Raw genomic sequence first — 27077 nt, forward strand, 5'->3', positions numbered from 1 at the left:
AAGGCAGGGAGGACATGGGGTCTTTTCAGTTGGCGTCTGCAACTGTCTGACTTGGCCAGAGCAACTGGGAGGGCTTAAGTAACTCATTTATAATCACACGAGGGCTGAGAGTGATCCAGAATTTCAATCCAGATCTCACTCCAAAACTTTAGTTCTTTCCACTCCAACAAGCTGCCATTAAGAGGACAATTTCCCAGCTACCCCAGGGAGAAGAAATTAGAATAACCCCCTTTCTCAGCTCACTCACCAGCTACTAAAACATGACCACGCGAACCAGCAGTTAAAGTACTTATTAAGAACTCTGTTGCCAAGAGGCTTCCTTTCTGTAACTCTATTTTTCAAAGCTGGAGTGGGACATCATGGTTGTTCTTTCAGGAGATCCCTCCCCACACCACGGCTGGGCAGGTAGTAGGTTTTTGGAAACTGGGGTATGCACCTTGAACCACGCCCAGAGTTGGTCTCCACCAGGACTTGGATTAAACAGCTGGTCCACCTTCATCACAAGCCTTGTGGTTACATCATGCCTGAGCCTGGGTTTCCCCCACCTGCAGACTGGAGACAATGTGGGTGCCCACGTATACAGGACAGTTGGGACACCTCAGTTGACTTTTTGAGGAGGCAGCCTGTTTAACCTTCCTCTTGTAGTGAGCTATCGAGTTTCTGTTCCTCTTGTCTATCAGGAAGAACAAGATGTATCATATACATAAATGGCTGCCTGCACCGACAGTTATTTCTTCAGGGTAATTCTTTGAAATGGAATACTGGGCCCAAATATATGAATATTTTATATGCTGTTGATAATGCATTGCTAGGTTGCTTTCCAGAAAGTTTGCAGCAATCTACACTCCTACAGGGGGTTTAGAAGAGCTCCCGTCTCCCTGTCCCTTTGCCTGCAGAGTCCCTTTCTCCTGGCACACTCTCTCCCTTTCTCTCTCCATTCCCTCTCACAGATAATCTTACCTAAATGCATATGTACAATCTTCTCATGAATACTGGAATTCTAGTCCATTGTTGCCTTTGATCTTTCCCCCTTGTCCACTTGGCTGTTGTCTCCTTTACTTCCCTTCCCCATCTCCTCCATCCACATCATCTCCTGGGTCATCACATAGTCCTAGGTGCCTGGCTAAAAATCTATTTTGCATCGGTTTTATTCTTGCTCATAAATCATGCATGAACATGAGCTGACATACCGTGTGAGTGTGTGTGTGTGTGTGTGTGTATGTGTGTGTAGATAGATAGATAGATAGATAGATAGATAGATAGATAAGTTCACATATACAGTAGGGGTTTGGGGCTATAAGAACTTATAACTTACTTTTGCAAGAAGTATTTGTATTTTAATTATTTTAATTTTAAATGAGGTGTGTGTGTGTGTGTGTGTGCATGCATGTAGGTATGAGTGTGTAGATTCATGTGTGTATACATCTGCGTGGAGGTCAGAGGACAAAATCAGCTGTCATTCCCCTGATACCACCCAGCTTGTGTTTTGAGACAAGATCTGGAGCTTGCCAAATAGGTTAGGCCAGCTGGCCAGGGAAGCCCAATGATCTGACTGAACCTGTCTTTACCTCCCCGGTGCTAGAATTACAACTACACACCACCATGCCCTGATTTTTTTCATGTGTATCCTAAGGGCTCAAACCCAGGTCCTTACGCTTGCAAGGCAAGCACTTTACAAGCTAACCTGTCCCTCCAGCCCCGAGACATTATTGATACTTGCCAAGGACCTATTATTTCCTGTGGACTATCTGTGGCCCGAAACTAGAGGAGACACAAAGCCAACTGCAACTCACTCTCTTGAAGTTTGCATTCCCACAAAGGAAGACCACAGTAAGAGATTAGAGATTTGGGGATATAATTAACTGCAGTAAGCCCTCTGAAGATGAGGGACACAAGCCTGTGTGAACAACCTAGGCAAAGTAGTCCAGGGAGATAGGAAATCTCAGTCATGGTTAATGAAGTTAAGAAAGGGAGTGAGCAGTGCCCTCAGGGAGGAAATCAGCACATGCCTGAGATGATGGACAGTGGGGGGGAAGCAGCTGACTGCAGGCTCCCGGAGTAAACATGGGGTCCCCCTCCCACATGGGGGCCAAGAACACCTGCTGCCACCCGAAGAGCTTAAGGAACAAGTTTCCTCCCAATGTCACCAAATTCAGCAGTCCCTGTCACCTTGGCAACCAGGACCTAGGACCAAGCCAGGCCTAGCTAAGTGCTTTGTGCACCCTGTCTTTCCAGCTTCACTGCAAAGACTTTGTAGACTAGGGATCATCAGGGGTGGAGAATGGAGGTCTGGGGAAATGACAGTCTTCTCTGCAGGAGGGCCTGGCTATGAGCTTTGTCCCTCCAAACCTCTTATGCTTTTGACAGCTCACACTGTCCCCTGAGACCCTCCGTGATGATTTATCAGCCACTTTCAAGAGTGACTCATATGGCTTGGGGAAACCTATGTCCAGATGTCACTTTTCCATAAACACCTACCCATCTGCCCACCTTCAAACTCACTTCCTGCTCCCAGCCCCAGCTCACGTGGGTGCATGCCAACCATGGGGACTCTACTTCTGCAAAAGACAGTCTACTGGAGGCTCTTTCCCAGATCATTCTCCTGCCCCCCAGGATCTGCTGCCCCTTTAACCCCCTCTTCTAGCATTCTCAACAACAGTAGGCATGCAATGCTTCCACACCCACACATATAAATATTCATAAGACCCCTACTATGTGTAAGACATCTTCCCTGGCATTGAGTACACCACAAGGAAAGGTGTGAGGCTGAGGGAAGGGGACCAACAGGAAACTGGAAGGAAATGTGCGCATAATCCGATGGGTGTTCAAAACACTCCAGACAGAGGTCATGAAGGAGTGTGTACCTGCAGACAAAGCAAGTGACATCCACTGGGTGATGAAGGGGATGAGGAACCAGGGGACAGGGAACCCCATTATTAGAGAATATGCCTGCTGAATTTGTACAAGGGCAACCAAGACCCTTTGTCAGAGAAGAGCAAGCCAGAGGTAAGGCTGAGGTCTGGGCAGAGGAAGGAGCACTCCTCCTCTACGATTTAAAGCTCTCCAGCTGCTAGACAGGAGGAGAAATGGCAAGAGAGAAGGGTCAAAGGTGTCCTCTTGTAGGGATCTACAAGAAAATAAAAATAAATAAAAACCAAAGCTCAGGTTCCAGGAGAGTGACAGACTGGTAGGAGGGGCTGTGGCGTGGATGCTTTGATGGAGGGGTAAAGATGCTTGTGTTTGGGTGAGAAAGAACTATGGAGGGGCTGCCTGGTTCCCAGGGCAGTGATGCTGAACTGTGTCCTTGACAGGTGCATGAGTCCAGCAAGGCAGGGGCCACATCCCTCATCTGTGTAACCTGTGCAGAGGTGACACTGGGAGAGCAGATGAGTCACAGAGGAGTCCCTGGGCAACCTTTCTGAGCCCTTCCCACCACTGTAAGTACACAATTACTGCTCTGGCCTTCAGGAAAGAGATGGGTCATCCTGTCCCGAGGGGCTCTCCCTCCAGCTCCAAATAGCTCCATCTTTCTCCATCTGGTGGCCATGAGAAAATGACATATTCCCCCCCCCCCCAGGGACAAAGGACTGTGAAAATGAGTGGGACAATGTGTCCATGGAGCCGAGGCCCACAAGTGGTTGCTTTGCCTCTTCAGCCTCCTCTCAGATGGACACTGGCTCCTTGGGAGACAGATGTTATAAAGTGCATCTGCACGCACCTCACCTGCCCAGTGGAATCAATATTCACCAAGCCTGCCTGTCACCCCCCTCTGTTTGGCAGGATTTGGAGTCATGCAGTTTTGTGTGCTTTCCCAACATTAACCCACCATCCATCTGTGACCCTGCACTGTAACTGAGCATCGCTGAGCCTCAGTTTGCACATCTGCAAAAGGGAAGCAATCATGCCATTTGCCACCAAGATCTGCTTCGAGACTGCCATTGGTTGGTAAGGAGGCTCACGACACAAACTCTGTGCACAAAGGAAGCAGTATTCCTGTTACGGTGGAATCGGTGTAGCGTGCACCTGTATTTGTGAGCACTGGAAATCATGCCCCTTGGCTGAGTTGGGAAAAGCTGGAGAAAGGCCATCCAGAAGCTCCACGTGGTAGAAGCAGGTGTTCCAGCTCCTTCTTTGCTGTGGGGCTTCGGTGAGGGCTACTCCATTCCTCCAAACCTCAGTTTCTAGATCTATAAAAATGGAGACGTTTCCACCGCCTCTCCCACTGGAGTCCGAAAACTGTGGGAACCCCGATGTGTATTAACCACCTAGCATAATGCCTGGACACAGTGACACCATCAGAGTCCCTGGATCCCTGTGAAGCTTCCTCCCACAGCTGCTGCCTCTCGTGCCATGACAGCAGTGGCCATTGACAAATAACCCCCGTTCTCTTCTCCCAGCCTTGTCCAGACTACCTCCAGGTTTCAGGAAACAGGGACACCACACTCAAGGAGTCTCCTCTGAGCCCTATATCCTGGATCCCCTCTTCTTCCTTCCTCTCTGCTCCTACAATCCCCTCCCAGACCCTGCTGGTCTCCCTTGCCAAGCTAACCACCCTGCGTTTAAATTATCTGTTTAATTATCCGATCACTCTGGAGGTAATGTGTTGGAATGAATGAAAGCTTAAGGGACAGAGTGGGATGACAGATACCGTGAACACCTTCAGTGATACTCCAGAACAGAGCCTGCCACCATGAGCGTGCAGTGCAACTTGATCAGATGAGCACCTGGGTAGCTAGATATACAAAAAGGAAGAGGCACGACGGGAGGGAGGAGAAGGAGGATGCTTGAAAGAAGAAAAGGGTCCTGGAATGGTAAGTCTCCTGCTTTGAGCTACCTTCCTTCTCCCCAGCCAGCTCTTGTCCTGCACCTGTTTTTGCACCCCATTTTGTCCCTTTACCTACAGGACAAACAGAATGGCTCCAGCCCTAGTCCAACATTAAGTTGTTAACCAAGGAAAATCAGGCTCTACTCCAGCACCACTGTGTGTTAAATGTCAGTCCCAGGCCCTCACAATTCACCTGCTGATGCATCTCCCTTCCTCCACGCACCCCTCCCAGGAACGATGAAGAGAAAGAGAAAGATGGTCAATTTCTTTTCTTACTCAAACATGTCACAAAGATTAGTGAGCCAGGTCATCATCATCTTAGCCTTCACCTCCGCAGTCTGGATAAGGTCTTCTAGGAGCCTCCATAAGAGTGGCGTCAATAGCAGAGCTCTCAGTGGGTGGGGGTCCTGCTTTCCTCCCCAGCAGGTGAAATGGGGCTAACCAGCCCCATCCCTGCTTGTCCAGCAGTGGTATTGACCCATAGAGATCAGCTCCACTTGCAAAGATATGGGAGAGAGTTTATTTAAGTCTTGTCAAGGTGGAATAGGGGGATTCCAATTCTGTGTCTCAGAAGGCACTATGCCAATGGCATATGTCTCCTTCAGGCCTGTCTCTGGCCTCTGTTACCTCCCAGCCTGAAACAGAAGTATCTAGGGTAAAGAATTTGGCCCACTGAGCTGGGATCCAGCCTCCCTCTACCCTTGACCCTTTGTCCATCAGCCTGGCCCTATGAGGAAGCCTGAGGTCACCACCATTGTAGGACAATGAGTACCTATATTCTTCTAATTCAAGAGGAGTGTGTTAAGAAGCTCATTTGGCCACATATCAAAGGCTACATTCTCCAATCTCTCCAATGGACTGCTCTTGTGTTTTCTACTCCCTTGGTTCAAAACTGAAGAGGGGAAGAGAGGCATGGTGAAGGAGAAGGGAATCGTGGGGAATTAGACAATGTCTGTGTTCCCTGGGGCTGGGGAGATGGCCGAGGGAGGGAAAAGTCTGTAATGCAAACATGAAGGGCTCCCAGACCCCTACAGGTCTTTAAAGGCAATAATGAAAGCCTGGGAGCTATTTTCGATATTTCAAGGCACCTGTACTGGCTAGTTTTGTGTCAACTTGACACAGCTGGAGTTATCACAGAGAAAGGAGCTTCAGTTGAGGAAATGCCTCCATGAGATCCAATTGTAGGGCATTTTCTCAATTAGTGATCAGGGGGAAAGGCCCCTTGTGGGTGGGACCATCTCTGGGCCGGTAGTCTTGGGTTCTATAAGAGAGCAGGCTGAGCAAGCCAGGGGAGGCAAGCCAGTAAAGAACATCCCTCCATGGCCTCTGCATCAGCTCTTGCTTTCTGACCTGCTTGAGTTCCAGCCCTGACTTCCTTGGTGATGAACAGCAGTATGGAAGTGTAAGCCGAATAAACCCTTTCCTCCCCAACTTGCTTCTTGGTCATGATGTTTGTGCAGGAATAGAAACCCTGACTAAGACAGCACCTAACAGAAAGTGCATTTACCCATGATCAAAATGCAGAGGCCAAATAAGAGCCAAGTGCCTGCTTCAGGCTGGACCAATTCCCAAGCAGTGAGGTCACACAGCTCTTTGTCGATTCTGATTGGTGGAACTGAGCTGTGCCCCTCTGGGGACCCCAGAGGTCTGATGGTTAAAGGATGCTATTTCCCCCCAGGACCCTCTGCTTGACAGTATGACAAACTCTCCACCCTTTGGCAAGACTGGCTGCAGTTTTGAAAAAAGGGATTGAAATGAAGTGCACTGGAAAGAATGAATGGGGTAGCTTCCATCTTAAGCAAAAGGAATGAGAATAAGACCCCAAGGAAAGTGCTCTTCTTGCGACCAAAGAACAGAACCACCCAAGTTAAGAAAGGGACTAATTTAGTGTCAAGCATGGCATGCAATGGAGGGATAAGAAAGGCCTCATTCCTCACCAGATGCAGCTTCATCCTCACCCAGCCTCAGTGAGTTCAGACCCTATCATGCAGCACTACGGAACCTTGTCCCTGCCTTGGCAGAAGTCACCTCAAAACTGCTGCAGGGTAGCTGGGATTTCGGGATAGAGCTGATATGAGCCAAACGACCTGAAGCTGATAGGGGGATGGGAAAATAATCCTGATACTCTTAGGAAATGCAGCCTGGGGCTGGGGAGATGGCCGAGGGAGGGTAAAGTCTGTCATGCAAACATGAAGGCCTGGGTTTGGATCACTGGTGTCCATGTACAAAGCTAAATGTAAACCCAGTGACAAGCTAAAGAAGGAGATCACTGAAATTCTGGTGAAAGGGGTCTCTCTCTCTCTCTCTCTCTCTCACTCTCTCACTCTCTCTCTCTCTCTGTCTCTCTGTCTCTCTGTCTCTCTGTCTCTCTGTCTCTCTGTCTCTCTCTCTCTCTCTCTCTTTCTCTTTGTGTGTGTGCATGTGTGTTTATGTCAGGAAGAGCCTCTCTTTGTAGGGACTCAGAACATCTGTAGCCATGACATACAGAGAGCTGTGTCATATCAAAGGCAAGAGAGATATCTAGGCATCTCACCCCTGTCTGGGTGACAGGGTCAGTGTCACCATGAGAAGAGGGAGTTACTCTCTTCTGTCCCTGTAAGGGAGGGCTAGAAAGGCACCTTTGCCCTCTCTCTCCTCTAGCAAATGCCCTGGGCTCTTCTGCAGATGGACAAAGGCCGTGGTGCTTGTGGTGCTCATGTTGAAGGCCACCTAGGAAGTGCAGGTGTGAGATGGAGACTCCACCCTCACCCCAGTTTAGCAGATGTTTTAATTTTGATGCCCAGTGGAGGGAGAGGGAAGAACCTGTCTACCTCAGGGACACCTCTGTTCACCACCGTTGAGCCCACTGGTCTGGTTGGAGGGTATCCTGTGCACCCATCTACCAGGACAGTAGTCAGCTTATGCCCTCAGTTTGCATGTTGCTTAACATCTGGAGCTGCATCTGTGAGAGGGGCCCAGTGGCCTGCTAACTCAAATATCTTCCATGGCTACACTCACCCACTTGTATCTCACCAGCTTCCCACTCCTTTTGGCTTCCTCGGAGACACCAACCTCTCCCCGATTTTGGTCTTGCCCCAACACTTCCAACTCAGAGAGAAAAGTCAGTCTTGGTATTGCCCTGTTGATTCACAGCCCACCAATCAAAAACAGTCAAAAGAGAAATGACAGCAACAGTACTGTAGGGACATGGGCAAGATAGTGGGTCTCTACAGTCCAGGACGAATAGAGTGTGCGTTCCAAGTCATGGCAGAAACAGAGACACGGGTGCAGGCTGGAGGACTGTTGGGGAGATAACCCCCCCCACAAGACTTGACTGGAAAAAGGGTTAGATAAGAGAGGGACTCAACGGTGACTCTCGGGTTCCTGGCTCAAGAAGCCTCATGGCTGCCAAAGCCATTCATTAAGGTGTGGCAAAAATGAAGGTGGAGTGGAAGGGGGGCAGGTGCAGAGGCGATGACAGAAGAAAAAAATTCCCTTTGTGGCTTTTGAACACAGACCATCCTTTTGCTATGTGGGTCTGAAGAGCAGTGGGCAGTCACTATTTTTCTCCAAACACCTAAAACCGAGCCAGTTCTCATGAGCCAAAGAAAGCCCCAAGAGCCAACAAGATGGCGAACAAAAGCAGAGCCAGATGAATGGTAGGCAGCACTGCAAGAGGTTTAAGTGGGAAGGAGCAATGAGGATCATCAGACCAGAGCGGGGAGGCAAGCTGAAAGACAGTGGGAAGGTCAAGAGGCAGGCAGCAGCCAGACTAGTGATGGTCCTGAAGTCAAGAGAGCTGCCTGGAGTTGGTAAATAGGAAGTCACATGGGGCCCTAGGCTGGAGCACTTCCCCTGGGCTGAGTAGGGTGAAAGCCAGATGACAAGCACTGAGAAAGGACTTGGCAGACACTCTCACAGGAAGGCAGGCTGGGAGAGGAAGGAGAGGAGAGAGACAGGGTGAGAGCCAGAGGCAGCGGCAGAGTCAGGGGAGGGGTGTTAGTGTATTTTTAAGATTCAAATCAAGTACTCAGCTGGGCTAAGAGGAAACAGAGGGGCTGGAGCACGTGGGAGGACGTGGTAAGGGTGGGAGTGAGGGCCCTGGGTAGCACAGAGCACATGAGCTTCAGTCCAGGGCTGCACACATTCAGTGGCAAGGTGCACACATATCCTTGAGCATCTCCTTTCCCATGAAGCAAGAGACAAAGGTGTTCAGGAAAGGTAGTGGTGATGGGAAGATGGGAACAGGCTCAAGATGGAGTTTTGAATACAGAAAGGGCAAGAGCCAGGATCAGGACACACCAGGGACAGGAACAAATGGGAGGGGTGTTGAAGCCTGGAGCAAAAAGAGAGGGAGGCAGAGAATGGGTTCCAGTTAACTTCTGGGTTCAGAATGTGATCTTGCTCTTTTTAAGTGGTTTGTTTTTACCGAGGCTAGCATCTATCTTATTATTTCATTGTATCAGTGGCTTTCAGACCAACACGTCAGTGATAGTAAAGTCTTCGTGGTACATAGTCTACCTCCTTGCCCCTTATCTAAATCATCCCTTGCTCCCTTGCTCAGCCTCTGAACAACCCCTCACCACGGAATATCTGCCACACAGAAAACGGAAAGAAAAACCTTACTTGCTCTGGAACTCAGCCTCCAGAGTGTCCAGTTTAATTTGACAACTGCCTGCTGAGCGGCCAGTCATTCATTCACTAAGTAGTCGCCAAGCATCTACCAGGCTACGGGCAATGTCCTAGGCGCTGGAGACAATGAATTAAACTAAAGGTCCGAAGCTCACTAATCTGTAGTCAAGAAAATCTGCTAGGCCCTTTGCAAGCATAGATATTCGCAAGCATGACAGAGAAGACATAACATCAACCCATTTGACCAGTGCCACGGATGCCCAGGATAAACCAGAGTCAAGCTTCACCCACTGCTGACTTTCAGTGCAGAGTTTGTGCCAGAGAATGTAAGACCGGGTTCTCCCAGATTCTTGAGTGGGTGTAAATTACCTACAGATTTTGCTAAAAATGTAGATTCTGATTCTCTATGCAGAGTGGAATCTATGGAGCTGAACTTCTAAGAAACCTTCAAGTGTCTTGGGGGCACGTGGTCAATTAGTCTTTTGTCTCTCATGCCTGTCCTTTTTCACATTTCCTAGCCTCTCCCTCACTTCCTGAATGGCTGAATAAATAAATGGGTGGGTGGGTGGATGGATGGATGGGTGGATGAATGAATGGGTGGGTGAGTGGCTAGGTGAGTGGATGAATGGGCAGGTGGGTAGATGGGTGCGTAGATGGATGGGTGGATGGATAGACGGGGAGGGGGGGTGGGAGAATGGATAGGTAGAAGGAAAGGTAGGTATATGGGTAGATGGATGAACAAGTGTTATCCCTGAACCTCCTAGTGTCTGTGGATTTCCTATTTGCATAACTGACCATTTACCTCATTTTCCCTAAGCCTCTGACTTTTCTTGCAGAGTATTTCTAAATGCATTGTCCTGGCCTAGGGCCCCTCTGCTTTGGTGAATCTCTTCTACAGAGCTAGGTCCAGTGTCTTCCAGGATGTAGGGGAGTCCTGAAAACTGGGCTTGGTCACCCCACTGCAGAGCCTCCTCCTACAGCCTCCCATGCTGCCTCCCACGAGCAGACCTGAGGAAAGCAACATGCAGGTGCTTCTGTCTGCTTTTCCACCAGGATGAAATCTAGAATAGTGGGAATTAGTACACAAAGAAAGGTGAGAGCCAGGCTTCCAGAGTGTCCTGAGGTATCACCTAACAAATCCAGGCTGGAGGAAGGACATGAGGAGCTCCCTCGCCCAGGGCTTATGGGAAGCTTGCTGAGCAGTTCAGGAATGCTAAGCTTGCCCTGTTCTATCTGGTGGATGCACATCTCGATAACACAAGCCATCACCCTAGTAATCACCTCTGGGGTGCAGTAGCCTAGAAGACAGGAAAGGCAGAGGGGCGGGAGGAAGGAGAATGAATGTGGGTGGAAAGGCAACCACAAAGACAGCGAGGACGGTCTGACAACGAGGATGGTAGGACAATGGGGACCTTCTGAGAATCCTTCACTGTCAGGGTCACAGGAATGTGACCACTGATTGGAGAGTTGAAGTTGATCTCCAGTACAACTTCACTTTTGGTCCTGGGGAACTGAATACCTGAGTGGCTCCTGGATAGGCAGGCAGGAAGGCAGGCAGGCAGGCAGGCAGGCAGGCAGGCAGACAGACAGACAGATCAGAGAGACAGCAGGGCAAATGTATAAAAAATGCAGGGATCCGACTTGCTCCTAGATACTGATTCAGAAGATGAGAGGCATGTTGGGATTTGATGTCTTAACTGGAAGTCATGGACTGGCTGAGCCTTTGAGTTTCTGAACTAAGAATTCCCAAATCCAGACTCTTCCTCCTCCTGCCAGTATGGACTTGGATAAGTAACTCAATCTTTTGTTGCTTTGTTTTGGTTTTGTTTGTTTGTTTTAGTTTTTGGTTTTGGTTTGGTTTAGATACAGAGTTTGTCCCGGAACTCACTCTATAGACTAGGCTAGTCTCAAACTCACAAAGATCCACCTGCCTCTGCCTCCCCAGTGCTGGGATTAAAGGCATGCACCACTCCACCCAGCTAAACTGAATCTTCTCATGACTCAGTTTACTCCCCTACAAAAAGACCCATCTCTTCAGGGTGTTGTAAGAGAGAAAATGTACAGCCCCCGACATAAGAGTTCTGTAAGGAACAGCTTTGGAGAAGCATTACAATGCAGGACAGATGCAGATGTAACGGCACACAAAACAGCCTGCTACTCAAACATCCAGCCCTGTATTCTTGGCACCAACTATTCACCTACTTATGCTTGAAGAGTCTGCAAGGTGAAGCCAGTCTGTACGGCCTACCCAAGTCCTTGCTTTGCTTGGAGCTCCCTTGGCCCTCGGTATCTTACAACTGTCCCTCCAGGAGTGAACTTGGTTTGAAATGGCATTTGCATCTGTGTTCCCAGCTCAGGGCAACTGCACTTGGTTCTCAGTTAATGTTCTAGCAAGCCAGCCCTTGGGTCATTAGCAGATGGAGCAAGCAAAGGTCTTGAAACCCCACTAGCTGACTGCTGGGCTGAAGCCCGACTTGAGGAAAGGCCGTAGAAGGGAGGGTCCTGGGTGGAAACAGTGAAGCCAAGTTGAGGAAGAGGCTGTGAATGGTGGGGAGGGGTGGGTAGAGAAGAAGATGAGAAGATGACAGCCACACAGAGTGAGGGTCCTGATGTCCAAGGAAGTACAGGGCTAGTAAAGAGGGAGTACCAGGAAGGAAAGGGAGGAAGGGAAGCAAAAATCAGAAGCCAAACTGAATGGTCCCCACGGCTCACTCAGATGGTGTTGAATATGTCTCCCTGTAAGTGGCACTGGTGAAATGCCTTGCTAGACAAGCCCCAGTCAGGCAGGGGCTCTATTGTCATTTTTCGCTGGTGATGAAAAGATTATAACTCTCATGCAGAGGACATAGGATCCAGGATCTTGGCAGGGGACAGGGTTGTTCATGCACTTTCAACAGCTCCTTCAGGTCCAGGAGGCCGGGTCAGAGAACAGAGACATGGGAGGAACAAGGTCCTTTGGGCCCCTCCCACTTGTCTCTATGATCCTCTTGGTTCTCCCAACAGCACCTATGCTCCCCAGACCTACCCTATTCTCATCTTCATCCTTCCTTAAACCTTCAGAAACCTGTAGTTGGCAACGTGACAAACCATCAGTGTGTGCTCCAGACTCCAAGTTTCCTTCTTGTTAGTGGGCTTTCTCTCCACGGAACTCTCTGAACTTGAACTTGCCCTGCACCCACTCAACCAAGAACCTATTTGTGCCCATCAGCTGCCCCTGCCTCTGCCTGCTTGCCGCTGTGGAGACCCTCAGGTCTCATCCCCATATCATGCTCTCTGGGAGTTTTCCCCAGCCCCTTATGTAGATACACACAGACATCTCCTGTATATTTCAGTGTTGTTGTGTTAACATATGTATAATATCAAATTTGCCATCTTAACCATCTTTGAGGGCTGTGACAATTATTGCTTCAGTACATAAATGTGGCCATTTAAAGCCACAAAGTCCTAATAAGCAAGTAAAAAGAGGAGAAATCTAGAGGGCTTCTTGTAGCATGTGGCACAGAAGGCCAGGGCCCTCATAGCCTACCCAAGCCTGTTCTCTGTCCCTCCTTTAGTGGCCTGACTCCCCATTAGCCCTTCAACACAGTTGTGGAATGGCAGGCAGCAGCTCTGAGCTGCAGGGGTGGCCTGAGCCCAGCACTCAACCCTGGCTCCTCCTGGCACCTGAGTAGAGCTCTGATTCTCCGGGGATCCAGCAGCAGCCTCCCACTCCCTGCAGCCTCCAGGACAGATGCTGGTTTATACTACTGTAGAGCTCAGGCTGGCCCCAGCACCAGCTGCCTCTCCCTGGCTCCTGTCCTCCTCACTGTATTCTATGGGCTGGCCCGGCTACTGGCCTCTGCCCACTGTGTGAGATCCATCCCATTCGGACAACCAGCCACCCCTCCTTTCATATCCTCCTGACCCTGTTCTGGTCTGGGGTCAATAACAGAGAGTGGTCATAGGCCTATTGACCCACTACATACATGCATACTACATATGTACAAACATACATAGTACATATATACTGCATACAGATTGCATACATATTATACAACACATGCAACATGCATACTACATGTACATGCATACTACACAACACATGCAGCATACATGCTACATACATACTACATATATACTATATGCATATGTCATGGGTCTATTGATGTACTTGATACAGTTTAGACTCACCATGGAAACAAACCACTGGGCACACCTGTGAGAGAGTTTCTAGACTGAGTCAATTGAAGTGAGAAGACCTACCCTAAACATGGCAGCATCATTCCAAGGGCTGGGATCCTAGACCAAATAAAGAGGAGAAAGGCAACTGAGTGCCAGAATCTATCTCTCTCTGCACCCTGATGTAAATGTGACCGGCCACCTCATACTCCTGCCTCTGTGACTTTCCCATGGCAGTGGACTGTACCTTTCGAACTGTGAGACAAAACACATCTTTCCCCCCTTAACTTGCTTTTGTAGGATATTTAATTGCATTATAGAGAAAATGAACCAGCATGGGGCACAATTCAGCATCACTAAGAGCGTTTGTGTCAGGCTACCCTCACTAGCATGTGCTCTTCCTTATCCATCTGCACACACTTACGCTGCTACCACCTTTCACTGAAAAATGATGCTATGAGCCTGTGTAGGATCACGGAAGCCCACCTAAGGGTCCAGGAGAGTCCGTGCCCTCAGTAAATGCCTGCAAATGGTCTCTGTTTTCTCATAGTCTCTACGTAAAGCATTGTACATTAATTTTTACTTTTACTGGGATCGTCACATAACAAGACCTTGAGCCAGAGGGAATCTATTCTATTGTAGAATCCATGAGTGCAGGATGGGTAAGAAGGATCTGGGATGCAGGAAGACAGTGGGCCAGGTGGGACTAGGATTGTACCCTGTCCCCAAGCTCACCAACGCACTCATATTCCTCAGCCAGCTCCTGTCTTCCCTACACATTGCTGAGGATGAGACAGCTCACTTGGTGCAATGGTCATTCAGCATGAAAACAGCCCTATGCTTGGCTTCCAGATGAACGTGGCAATATATGCCTATAGTCCCAGAATCTGGGAGTTCAACGCATGGAGATCAAAAGATAAGTAGCAAGTTCAAGGCTAGGCTGGGACACAAGAAACACTTCCTCAAAAAATTAAAAACAGTGATATGTGGGACTGAGTCGGAGTGAAACAGCTCTCTCCGGAACAAGAGGCAGCAGACAAGACAGACCAAAGAAAGAAGTTAATTGCAACCTTTAAAACGACAAAGGGCAATGCCTTCAAATATACAGAGTGCGAATCAACCCCTAAATATTTGAGTAACAATTTATTATGGGGAGCTGGAGAGATGGCTCAGCATTTAAGAACATTGACTGCTCTTCCAGAGGTCACAAGTTTGATTCAACAACCCACATGGTGGTTGATGACTGTCTGGCAGCATCCAGGACTCCCTTCTGGCCTCCACAGGTACTAGGCACACCACATGTGCACAGACATACATATAGGCAAAAAACCCCTTTCACATGAAGTAAAAATAAATAAATCCTGAGAGATAGAGACAAACATAGAGACAGACAGACAGACAGACAGACAGAATCCAGTTTAGCAATTTGCCTATGTCTTATGGTATAAGCCCATAATTCCAGCTACTTGGGAGGCTGACACAGGAGGAGCACAAGTTTAAGAACTGTCTGGGCCACTTAGACAGACCCTGTCTCAAAGTCAAATATGAGGGGGTTTTGGGTTTGTTAAATGCAGCTCAGTGGGAGAGTGCTTGCTAGAACACTAGAGTTCAGTCCCCAACTCTGCAGAAAGTAGTACAATTTTAAAATAGGCAAGGTGTCTGCATGAGCTAGTCACAGAATGAAAGACCTAAGGACTGCCAAGCACACGGTAGACTTTCAGATCGACTAATCATCAGACAACAATGAGACAGCTATTAAACAGTGGGTGTCATTTTAAACTCACACCACTGGCAGAAGCAGAAAAGTGGGTAATTCTAAGTATCGATGAAGACTTAGGAAACAGAAACTCTAGGCACTCAGAGTAGAACCAGCTCCTGGCATATCAACTGCTACAAACCATTATGGGGAATACACAAAATTAGTCTGCTAGTGGGGACCCCAGACTCCCACTCCTAATGACAGCTTTCATCAAGCAGGGTCCCAGGAAAGCCTGTAGGAGATATGGAAGATGTAATGGGGTTATCCAGCACTTTATGCCTGGCCAGAGGTCAAAAAGCCAAAGGTGGAGCAACGGGTGCAAAAATATAACATGTAAATAAGGAAAACTGCTTTAGAAACCCAAGTCCCAGGCTAAACACACAGAGGGAAGGAACCCAGCAGGATCTTCTTTTTTTTTTTTTTTTTCATTTTCAAAAATTTTAATAATTAATTACACTAAATAGCCATAAAATTAATATGCAGTCTCAAAAACATTTGATTTTGGTTCTGTTTTTCTAACTTTTCTTTTTTTTTAATTAGGTATTTTCCTCAATTACATTTCCAATGCTATCCAAAAATTCTCCAATACACTCCCCCCCAGTCCCCCACCCACCCACCCCCACCCCTTGGCCCTGGCATTCCCCTGTACTGGGGCATATAAAGTTGGCAAGTCCAATGGGCCTCTCTTTCCAGTGATGGCCGACTAGGCCATCTTTTGATACAAACCAGCAGGATCTTCAAAATGAAATGTAGGAAACTGGAAACCGGAAGCCAGGTGAAATGTGTCAGTCAATGACGTTTAGAAACGCCCCTCCATATTTTATAAGGATAATTCATATTTCAAGACCTATATCAAATATATCAGGCTGTGTAGAGACTGCAGCTCAGATATTGTGCCCTGAATGGATGTGTCTGTGAAAGTTTTACCTCTCTCAGGTTCGCAGAATACCACTGCCAGGGATCAGGGGTGTGGAGGCTGCGCACAGGAGGTCTGGTGAGCTGGAGAGAGGGGGGGAATCCTTTCTCCTTTCCCAGTTACAAGGGGAAGCAGTTATTGCTGGCTTTGGCAAGGAAAGGTGGAGGAATGGGATACTGAGATGGTCTCTCCTTGCCTACTGCCCTGAGCATCCCAAACCACAGGCAAGCAGACTGTTGAATTCACACTCATGAGCCTGACCACTGGACAGAGCTAACACTAGTGAACTCTCGGACCTAGTGTAACAACGCTGGCTTCCTTCTGTTTTGTGGGATCAAGGACTTCTAAGTCCATCCTGGCACAGGCAGGGCATCCCTGACTGTTCTCCCATTTTACAGGTAAGGAAACAGAGACTCAGTTAAAAAGAGGAAATAGTTCTCATTATCTGAAGGCCACCCAGGTTATAAGCCTGATGGAAGCTGGACAACTAGCTTGCTGACTTCTGGGCCAAACAGAAGTCTTTTCCTTTCTCCTGGCCTCTCTGCTGTGAGCCAACCTTCTAGGATTGTGCACGTGACAAGGACCAGAAAGGCAGAACCACCCAGGTCCCAGGAAGCCAGGCTGTTATTGTGGAGGTAGCTGTTTTATGCTTAGGACAGTTTAATGGGGAAAATAAACCAATGCACTTGCAGCGTCTCATTTGATACAATGTATCTGACCACACCCACTCATCTCCAATTCTGCCAATCTCTGAACTTTGACCCCCCACACACATACTCCTCATGTGGTGCTTCATGACTGTCAATGGGAGTCAGGCTGGGGTGGGGGTAGGGTGAGGAGACAGACAGCAATGGAAAGACAAACCTCCAGAGGCCCGTGTCAACTCGATCACACACGCTCATCTCAGAAAGAGCCATCAGTCACTTGGAACACCATGCCTGCGTGCCCTCTGATGAGACACTCCACCAATGGTCTCAATTTCAGCGTCTCTCTGCTTTCTCCTTTCAAAGTTACGACCGTCACACTTGCTTACTTTCAATCAATAAATAGATGTAGCTACTTAATAATGGAACTTACTCTGTTTGTCTCTTTGAAAAACCTAGAAGATGGACAGGTTTCCCATTTTGAAGTTCCTGGGTTATAATTGCACTTCAGTGGGTCTGAAGGAGACACTGGCTGGGGGAAAAGGCTATTTGTGCAGCGATGGAAACCCTAGACCACTCAGAGAGCCTCAAACAAAGTTCTAAGAGTTACTTGGCATTCTCAATCATGTAGCTATGTTATTTTAAGCAACACACACACACACTCCTCATGGTGATTTCTAGAAGAGAGTTGATGACCTCTTAGAGATAAGGTTCAGTTACAAATTTGTTAAGGATACAGCAACAGAGAGGTGGAAAGTGCAATGGAGTTTTCAGTGGAAAAACTCTTCCCAAAAAGGAGAGCCAGGAGTCACGAGCTCCTGCTCTACCCAGGCATCAGATGCCAATGGCTCAAGAACTGACACAATGGCTTTCTGAGCATTGGACTTGATGTGAGTAGCCTTGATGCTCCCGGCTTGTACCAGAAGCACTTCTCTGATTACGGCTCCTGGGGGTGGCCACCCAGGACTCTCCCTGAAGAATGAGCTATTGCAGTTGGATTAGGAAACCCCATACTATTTTAGGGCCTACGGCATGTGGGAGAAAGTATAAATGAGGGCTTTGTCGCCCCCAGAAACTTCAAAGTTCAGGCAAGAAATTGAAGCTCATGGAGTCTTGGGGAAGAAGGTGAAGAAGGTCTTACTCTCACACGATGTGAGCAAGCCTAAGCCCCAGCAGTCGAGTTCTACCTAGATAGCTGTCAGCTGGCCTTAAGAGCAAAGTGACTTTGCACTCATCCCAGACATCTGCACTGAAGATGGGGGAAACATGGCTTTTATGATGACTAGAAGCTCAGGGTCCACGGCAGGAGGATTCCAAGTGGCTGATACCGCTTGTGTCCCCGGAGATGAATGGCATCTGTAGAAATGTATAAGGGATCCTGAGTCAGGTAGACCTGGGTCCAAATCCTGCCTGGGACACTGCTGTAGAAACTGACTTAATCCATCAGAGCTGGAGACTTTACCAGTGAGCTCTCGGTGAACCTTAGCTACAGCTGTCACTCCCCTAGCTGCCCAGACAAGTTTCTGAGAACCCTAGCTCAAAGGATGCATGCTAAAAGCACACAGCCTCCACAGCTGCCTCCTTTGTCCTCTGTGTTGCTGCTCAGATCCATCTTCCCCTTTAAGCTGTGTCTTCCCAAGGCAAGTGTAGCCCTGGTCAGCTTCCCTTCTCTTTTGGAATCTTATCCCTATCAGGGAAATGACTGTTTCTTTGGAGTTGGGGGATTCCTGTGCCTCAGAGAGCTCTGAAGATCAGCCAGGTCTCTCACAGGAGCATGTGTTCTGCTGAGCAATTGAATTCCCTGAAGCCCGCTCTCATGACCATGATGGTGACAATGAAGTGGGTAAGCCAGGCACAGGAGCCGCTGCTGTCAAAGCCACCTGCTGGCTTCCTCTGAACCAACAGAACCCACCAGTGCCTAAGACCCTGCACACTAAGCTCTCCAGTCCTTTAATTCTAGCCTCCCCTTGAAGAGAGTCATACAGTCACCAACCCTAGATACAGAACCGCCTACTATGCTATAGTCAGCCTATTTATTAACACACACACACACACACATCAATTGTAAATGAGACTTCAAGCCCAAACACACCTTGGTGACTGAGCAGTTAAATGGCTTTCCTTGGGCATTCCCCTGTGGTTAGCTGGGGACAGGAGGTGGGGTTTGAGGACTTGTGGCTATACTTCTAGAACCAGGAACACTAGCTCACCCACCTGTGACATTTAGTTGTAAGGAAAAACAACTGGGAAGTCAGGGTCTGTCACTGTGTTACCTCTGCATACCAGCTGGCTTCCCTTGTCCCTGAAACTCGGTCTTGCATCAAGAATCCCTGGAAAACAGTCCAAGGAAGAGAATTTCGAAAAAACATCTGCTGGTGGAAGAGCTGTCCGTCAAACAGCAGCTCTATGCTGAGCAGGCCTGGCAGAGCTGGGTGCTGGGGCTACTAAAAGAATTAAAGCGCTGTTCCTTGTTGCTCAGTTTTGTAGTTGAGACCAACACTTTTACATTAACTGGGTACCATGACAGAACAGTGGGTCCTTCTGATGCAAGAGGCAGACTAAAAGTTAGCCCTTAAGTGACAAGCAATGCAAAAGACGTTGGCTAAAATTTAGTTTTTAAACCATAAAGGTGAGGAGATGGGAGAAAAAAAAATCAGAACTCCTTAACATAGAGTTTAATATCTGTCCTAGTTGAAAGCACTTCTTAAGAGCGAGGGGAGTTACAGAGACAAAGTTTGAAGCTGAGACGAAAGGATGGACCATTTAGAGACTGCCATATCCGGGGATCCATCCCATAATCAGCCTCCAAACGCTGACACCATTGCATACACTAGCAAGATTTTGCTGAAAGGACCCTGATATAACTGTCTCTTGTGAGACTATCCGGGGCCTAGCAAACACAGAAGTGGATGCTCACAGTCAGCTATTGGATGGCTCCAATGGAGGAGCTAGAGAAAGTACCCAAGGAGCTAAAGGGATCTGCAACCCTATAGGTGGAACAACAATATGAACTAACCAGTACCCCCCGGAGCTCGTGTCTCTAGTTGCATATATATCAGAAGATGACCTAGTCGGCCATCAGTGAAAAGAGAGGCCCATTGGTCTTGCAAACTTTATATGCCTCAGTACAGGGGAACGACAGGGCCAAGAAGTGGGAGTGGGTGGGTAGGGGAGTGGGTGGGGGAGGGTATAGGGGACTTTTGGGATAGCACTGGAAATGTAAATGAAGAAAATACCTAATTAAAAAAAAGAGCGAGGGGACCTCCCAGCCTTCTCTCTCTCTCTCTCTCTCTCTCTCTCTCTCTCTCTCTCTCTCTCTCTCTCTCTCTCTCTCTCTCTTTCTAGGCTCTCATTCCAAAGGAAAGCAGCAGTTCTGGAGAAGAAAGGAGGGTGTCTAATTTCAGACCTCAATGGCCAACAACATGGAAGGAAAGGAGGGCCCACCCAAGGCTGGGTACCTGGGCATCTCTGGAGGAAAGACATGAGTGCTCTGGCCTTGGGAAGGTGCCCTGAGGGCAGATGCCTGCGCAGGCTGAATAGACTGAGCCTATCTACAAACACATTTGGCAGGACAGACCTGTCTGGAAGCATGTGAACAGTATTAGAGGACTAAGCAGGGTGAGCTCACCAGGAGAGAGAGGACAGGGTGACTGTTCCTGGGCACCATACTTCAGGGAGGACGCTGAGTGTTCGTATTAGAGAGGAAGAGGTGGTGAAACACAGAATCCCAACAGATGCAATGGAGTGGTTCAAAGGGCCAGGGCCATAGGCATAGGCAGGGGAAGTACAATGGGATCAGCAGTGAGGTGATCGGGTGATAGGAACGTTTCAATGCCAAGCTACAGGGAATGGCTGGGAGCAGGGAAAGTGGATGAAATACTGGCCTTTGAAGAGAGTTTGTGCAGACAGTGGTTGAATGGGGTCAGGAAGGCCAAGCAAGACATCTTCTTGGTGTGTTTTATGTGAAAGATACAGGTGCTTACAGGCTGAGGGGAAGCAGGTTTCAAGGAGAGAGGATGACTGAGGGAAAATGGGGGGGGCAGGTAATTGAAGAGAGGTCTCTAGGGAGGCTGGGGTCCTACAGCAATGGAGGAAGGAGTGTGATGGGAGGCAGGCCAGGAAGGATGGAGAGGAAGGAAACAGGCATGGACAAGGAAAACACACACACACACACACACACACACACACACACGTACATACACACAAATCCTCACAGTCATTCTCTCCAGCCCAGGGAAGTACTAAATGCCCCAAAGTGCATTTCATAGTCAACAACAGTGTGCAGAGATCACAAAAGGAATGCCTCTCACACCACTTCCTGCCCACCTCCCTTCACTAACTCCATTTCCAAATGTCTGCTGCCTACAAGGCCGGATAGTGCGTGGAAATGCACAGGAAAGCTTCCAAAAGAAATGAGCGCTCTGGGAGCCAGGTCTGGGACCCGCCAGAGAGTAACTGCCCCTCCTTTAGACACACATACACTCCAACTTAGGTACCTACCCAAAAGACAACGACAAATGGATCTCAAAAGGCAGCCTTCCAGAACTGCAGAATACTGTGCAGGCCCGGATGAGTTGGCCTTTCTCTCTCCCCAGGGGCATGGAATGCTCAAAGGGGCAGGGGCAAACCTAGCAAGGAAAACAAGTCTGGCAATCCCAAACAAGTTCCAGTTGGCCAAGGCAAAGGAGGCCTTTGCCTGGACAAACATCCAATGGGCCCCACAGCAAGTAACAACGGACCCCACAGCTCATGTGATTAGTCTTGGTGACCAGAAGCATTTGGTGTGAGCGGCCTCCCGGTGGGTGTGGGTGTGCGAGAGGCCAAAGCTGAGAGAGGCACGCGCACCGCGGGCGCCCCTCTCTGGGTGTCAGTGGCTATGACTTCTTAGGATTACCTGAGAAAGTCCGGTCAAGTAGGGATAAACAGACAAGCCTGTCTTGGGGAGCCCTCCCTGACAGGAAACCCCAACACTGAATGGTTATATGGTGAATGACAACGTCTGATGGGACATTTCACAAGATGCTGAAAGCCAGAGAGGGCATGAGAGTTTTTACCACACACTGGCCAACCACGGGAGGGGCGCACTTTCCAAGAAGCGCCAGGGCTTGGGGATGGCCCACGACAAGGCTTGAGAGGCTCAACCTGTGGTTTTAAAACACCAAGCAAACAAGCAACAGCAACAAAACCGCTACTGTGGGGCGGGGTGTCCCGGCTCCAGGCCCAGGCATCAGGTGCTTCGGGTGTTCTTCCCCAGCGGGTGTCAGCATCCAGTAAAGTGATAACGCAGCTCAAGGCATCCCTGTTTGGACCGGTCCCCCAACGGGCACGCGGAACTTTCTAGGTTGTGGCTAAGCATCTGAAGGTGCCGTGGGTAAAGTAGAAGACCAGTTGAAACCAGCAACCTTTAGAGCGACTGGGCTCACTAAAAGGTCCACATGCCTCTCTCCTAGGAACTGTAAGCTGCAACCATACATCCATCCTAAAGTCCCGCGACTCTCCACACCCTTCAGGTCTGTCCGGGCTGGCTTAAGGAGATCCAGTCTGCCACCCGAGCCACGGATGCCGCAGCCCAGGCGTTTGGCTGCAGCAGGGCGCGGGAAAGGGCACTTTGGCGCGGAGTAGGAGCCGAGTAGAGGGGATGTGTCGGCGCGGACCCTGGCAATGACACTCCCCCTCCTCCCTCCCCACCTGGCACGACCTCCTCCTCCACCTCCAGTGGTTCAAACCCCCTTCAGATCTTCATATGAGCCCTTCAAGAAAGATTGCACGGACCCCCGACCTGGGCGCGCGCCCACCTGCATCCCGCCCCCAGCCCAAGCACCGAGGGGGCGGGCGGAGGGCGTCTAAGGAGGTGGGTGGTGACCGCAGTCTCAGGGCTGTTTGGGCGGGGGCAAAGGCTTTGGTCGGAGAAAATGGGCGGGGGCGGGGAAAGACAGACCCTGCAGACGCGGAGGGGGCGCGCCGAGACTCTCCAACCCCCAGGACGGGTGTGCCAGGCGGAATGGGGAGAGATGGGGGAGTATGGCTCTGGGAAAGTTTATCCCGGAAAAGCTTGGCATCTTGGGGGGCTGGGAGACAGGAGAAACTGAAGCCACAGTCCAGGTGGCCCGCAACCCGTGGAGGGGGATGTCTGTCTCCCAGGCCCCCCATACCGGCCTGATCCGGCTAAGTTGCAGCTGGGGTTGGGGACATCCATGAGGGTAGAGGTGAGGATGTGGTCGAAGATGGAGTAGGTGATCTGGGCAGACAGAGAGGAGGATGAGCAGCAGGGTGGGTAATCGGAAGAAGGAAGCCAAGTCGAGGTGGGGGAAGGGACTGGGACCGCGTCGAGGTTGGGTGGGCTCGGGTGGGGCGGGCGGCGCGGTCAGACTCACCCGCGGCAGCCGAGGCACTGAGCAGCCCCCAGCCCAACAGCAGCAGCAGCGGTGGCGGCGGCGGTGGCGGCGGTGGTGGTGGCGGCGGGCGGCCCCAGCGACTCCCGGTACCCGGCACAAGCGCCCAAATCCCGATTTCGCCGCGAGCCCTCCCTGCCGGGCAGCCGCAACATCCTTGCTCCGGTCCCCGCGAGCGCGGCATAGCGCGGCCAGCAGCCCGAGGGAGAGGCTTCGCCCGCCGCCGAGGAGAAAGGAGGTCAGGAGAGCTCTGTAGCTTTTTTTTTTTTTTTTTTTTCTTCCTGCTCCGGGAGGGGGGAAAAAATCCCGGTACGCGGGAGCCCTGAGCTTCTGCGGCTGGAATGAACCAAGTGTCCGCCCGGCCGGGGAGAGGCGCGCTGCGCTCTCGGAAATGACTCGCTCCAATCCCGCTTCGCGGGGTTCGCGCCGGGGGGCGGGGGGGTGAATTATCCCCGGATTAATCACTCCGGAGCCGCTTCTCCGCCGCTCCAAATGCTGGGGGTGGAGGCGCAGTTAAGGAAAAAAAAAACTGGATGGGGGGTGTTCTTCAGCGCCACCTGCACCCCCTAATAAACCACAAATTACATCTAAAGGGTTGTTTATTCCTATTTGTTCTACAATTGACCAGTTTCTTTTAAGTTCAGTCCTCCGGTTTTCATTTAAAAGATCACCATCAGTACACCCCCTCCCGTACACACACACACACACACACACACACACACACACACACACACGCACGCACAGAAACACACACTCTTGCATACTCAGGCACACACACGCCTCCTCCACGTTTGGAAATGGGAATACTGTCTGGGGGAGAGGTAACCAAAGAAGATTGCAGTTCCCCCGAGTCTTGGCTCTTGCGAGAAAATCTTGGGTACTGGCTTTGAACTTGTAGTCTTGGGTCTGGGGAGGACACTCTGGAGCTCAGTTAGCTGTAGCCCACCCCAGGAGATGGGTTCGCGGACACAGAAGAAGACAGGGTTAGGAATTGAAGGGTGAGTGAAACAGGGGGGTGAATGGTCCAGTCATTCAGTCCAGGGCAGTCCTACCCCTAGTCTAAGACAAAACCGCAGGGATGTATACTGAGATTGGGGGCAGGAGCGGGTATGGGATTGGTGGAAGGGTTGTGTACGAGTCCCTTGAACAATTTACCCTCTAATTTAAGTGACTGGGCCCTACTTGTCCCCCACACCCACCCAACCAGGGCCCCAAACCGGATGAGTTTCTCCCAAGGAAGTGAGCCCTTATCTTCTACAGGCTGGTAGCGGCTGCCTTCAGACCCACAAAGGCGCAGCGTAGTCCCCCCCCCCCACACACACACACACACCAACCCCCTCCGCCTCAGCAGCGGTCTCAGGCTGGTCTACCCTAGGCTGCTCTGCCAGTCACGAGGGCTCCTTCGTTGCCTACGCCAAACTCTTGCCTAGAGCGAAGAGACGCCTTAGGGAGATGAGGGAGGCCGGAGAGGACCGCGAGCAACAAGGCAGGGGGAGAAGGCTCCGCCTGGCGAGCGCAGCGTAAAAGCACCTGCCGGTGTACACCCCACCCCACCCCCCTCTGCCAGAGTCACCCAGAGAGGCAGATCTTGCGTTTAGGCAGTCTGACAATCAAGTGATTTAGCCAAGCTGGCGTTCTGGCATCCTGGAGGCTCAGGAGCCCGGGAACCCTGATGGCGGGCGGCGACGCCGGGACATTTCCTGGGAAGAGCTAAGAGAGGGACTTCAGGGTTGGCAACTTGGGTTAGGGGGTTTCTGCAACCCAAGTTGACCAGCTGTCGGCGGCGAGCCTGGGAATTTCTCAGGAAAGGCATACAATAGGGCTTCGGGGTTATGTCTGGGATTGGAGTGGAGGGGAATATGGAGGAGGAGTGGACGCTACTTCTTATTCCCACCAAAAACTTGCTCCACAGAGCCACACTTTCTCAGAGCGCTTGGTACTAGTCTTTCTCTTTCCCTCCACCCCAACCTTGGTGGTTCCGGTTTCCCTGCATGAGCTCATCCCACAGCTGGGGAAGGCGCCTGGTGGCCCCCGGAGTGGGTATGGAGAATTCTGTGAATCGCGGGTCCCATTCCCCACCCCCATCACACTGGCCCATCCCGACACAGTCTCTCTGAGTGCCAAGAACCAACTGAAGCAGCCAGAAAACCTCAGTGAAAGGCCTGCTTTATATGCCTAGGGTAGCGAGGAGGGGGCTGTTCGTTTCTCATTGTCCAGGCCCAGGCCCCCAAAGAGCTCAGCTAGCTGAGGTTGGCTGTGCCTTCCCACCAGCCCTGCAGAGTGGGGGAGGATATGGTACTGTGGCCTTCAAGGGTGGGGAGTGGGGGTTGCTGGCTGGCTGTGTCATGCTGAGGGTATACGCTAGACCCTTCTCCTCCCTCCTAAGCAGGGTTCTCTTCCAGGGAAAGGCACGACCCGCAATGGTGGCGAGACCTCTGCACCCTACAGCTGGGCTTTTCCATAATTCTGAGGCTCAAAGCCAAGGAATTTTCTCCTACCAAAGAAACCAGCTCTGACTGGAACCGACAGCTGAGGCTCGCCCTTTATGTCTGTCTCCCCACCCTTCCTAGGGGCTGTGGAAGGCAGAGCACACTTTCAATCCCTGTAAACGACCCACTTCTCCCACCTCTGTGGCTTACTCTGATCTATTTGGGTCTGCACACGTTTACATAGCGCCTCCTGTGTTCCGAGGCCCTTCACTGGACTTTTTGTGAGCCCCGTGGAGATGCTCAGAGTGTGGTCCCGATTTGGGAGGAAACAGAGGTGGAAACCCACAGGTAGCTGATACAGCCAGACAGTTATAATCACCACGGATGGAGAGGCATGCCACATAGAGCCATATCAGCACACTAAGTGGGCTTTGAACTTGGTGTATCAGAAGACTAATGAAAAGAGGACCTGGGCTGGACCTTGATGCACGATAAAGACTTGAAGAGGATGAAGATTCATTTACTCAACAAATATTCATTGAGCGCTACTATGTGTCCGGGTGCTGTGTTAGATAAGAAATACCCAGGATAGTGGATGGCACTTGACTTGATGGAGCTATTTAAGTAAGCAAACATGACTAAGGTTCCCGATGAAGGAAACAAGAGCGAATATGGAGCGAGTTTCACAGGGTGTGTCTGGGAAGCCCTCTCTGACATGACCCTGAAAATGGTCCTAAAATTAATCAAGTTGCAGAGGGGTTTCTTTAGAGAGGGATCATGCAAGGCCTTCCTTGTGGAAGGCTCCAAGTGACAAAGGGTATCTTAGTTACAGTTTCCATTGCTATGACTAAGGCAACTCTTATAGAGGACATTTCATTGGGGCTGGCATACAGGTTCAGAGGTTCAGTCCACTACCACCATGGTGGGGAGCATGGCAGCGTCCAGGCAGACATGATGCAGGAGGAGCTGAGAGTTCTGCGTCTTAACACAACTGCAGCCATGAGAGACTGACTTCCACACATCTAGGAAAAGGGTCTCAAAGCCCACTTCCACAGTGACTCACTTCCTTCAACAAGGCCACACCCCCTCCAACAAGGCCACACCACCCAACAAGGCCACACCTCCTCTAATAAGGCCACACCCCCTCAAACAAGGCCACACCTCCTCTAAGGCCACACCTCCTCCAGCAAGGCCACACCCCTTCTGACAAGGCCACACCTCCTCCAGCAAGGCCTCTCCCTGGGCCAAGCATATTCAGACCACTACAGAGGGTAAGGCTGGACTGAGATTAACAGAGATGCAGGACCCCACCCCCTCAGCCAGGAGGCAGATCCTACAGATCT

At 50.2% G+C, this 27077-nt stretch overlaps 1 protein-coding gene across 1 annotated transcript in view; it reads right to left on the reverse strand.

Moving 5' to 3' along the window:
• The window catches only part of Csmd2 (CUB and Sushi multiple domains 2), a 574744-nt gene extending 551233 nt beyond the window's left edge, over nt 1-23511 (reverse strand). Inside the window, exon 1 of the mRNA XM_029476560.1 lies at nt 23288-23511. Within this exon, the coding sequence (XP_029332420.1) occupies nt 23288-23489 (202 nt within the window). The 5' untranslated portion in view covers nt 23490-23511. The remainder of the gene's footprint in view (nt 1-23287) is intronic.
• Between the last annotated feature and the right edge of the window lie 3566 nt (nt 23512-27077).

Source organism: Mus caroli, unplaced genomic scaffold, assembly GCF_978045245.1.
Source record: "Mus caroli unplaced genomic scaffold, Mus_caroli_1 scaffold_6, whole genome shotgun sequence".
NCBI classification, from domain to species: domain Eukaryota; kingdom Metazoa; phylum Chordata; class Mammalia; order Rodentia; family Muridae; genus Mus; species Mus caroli.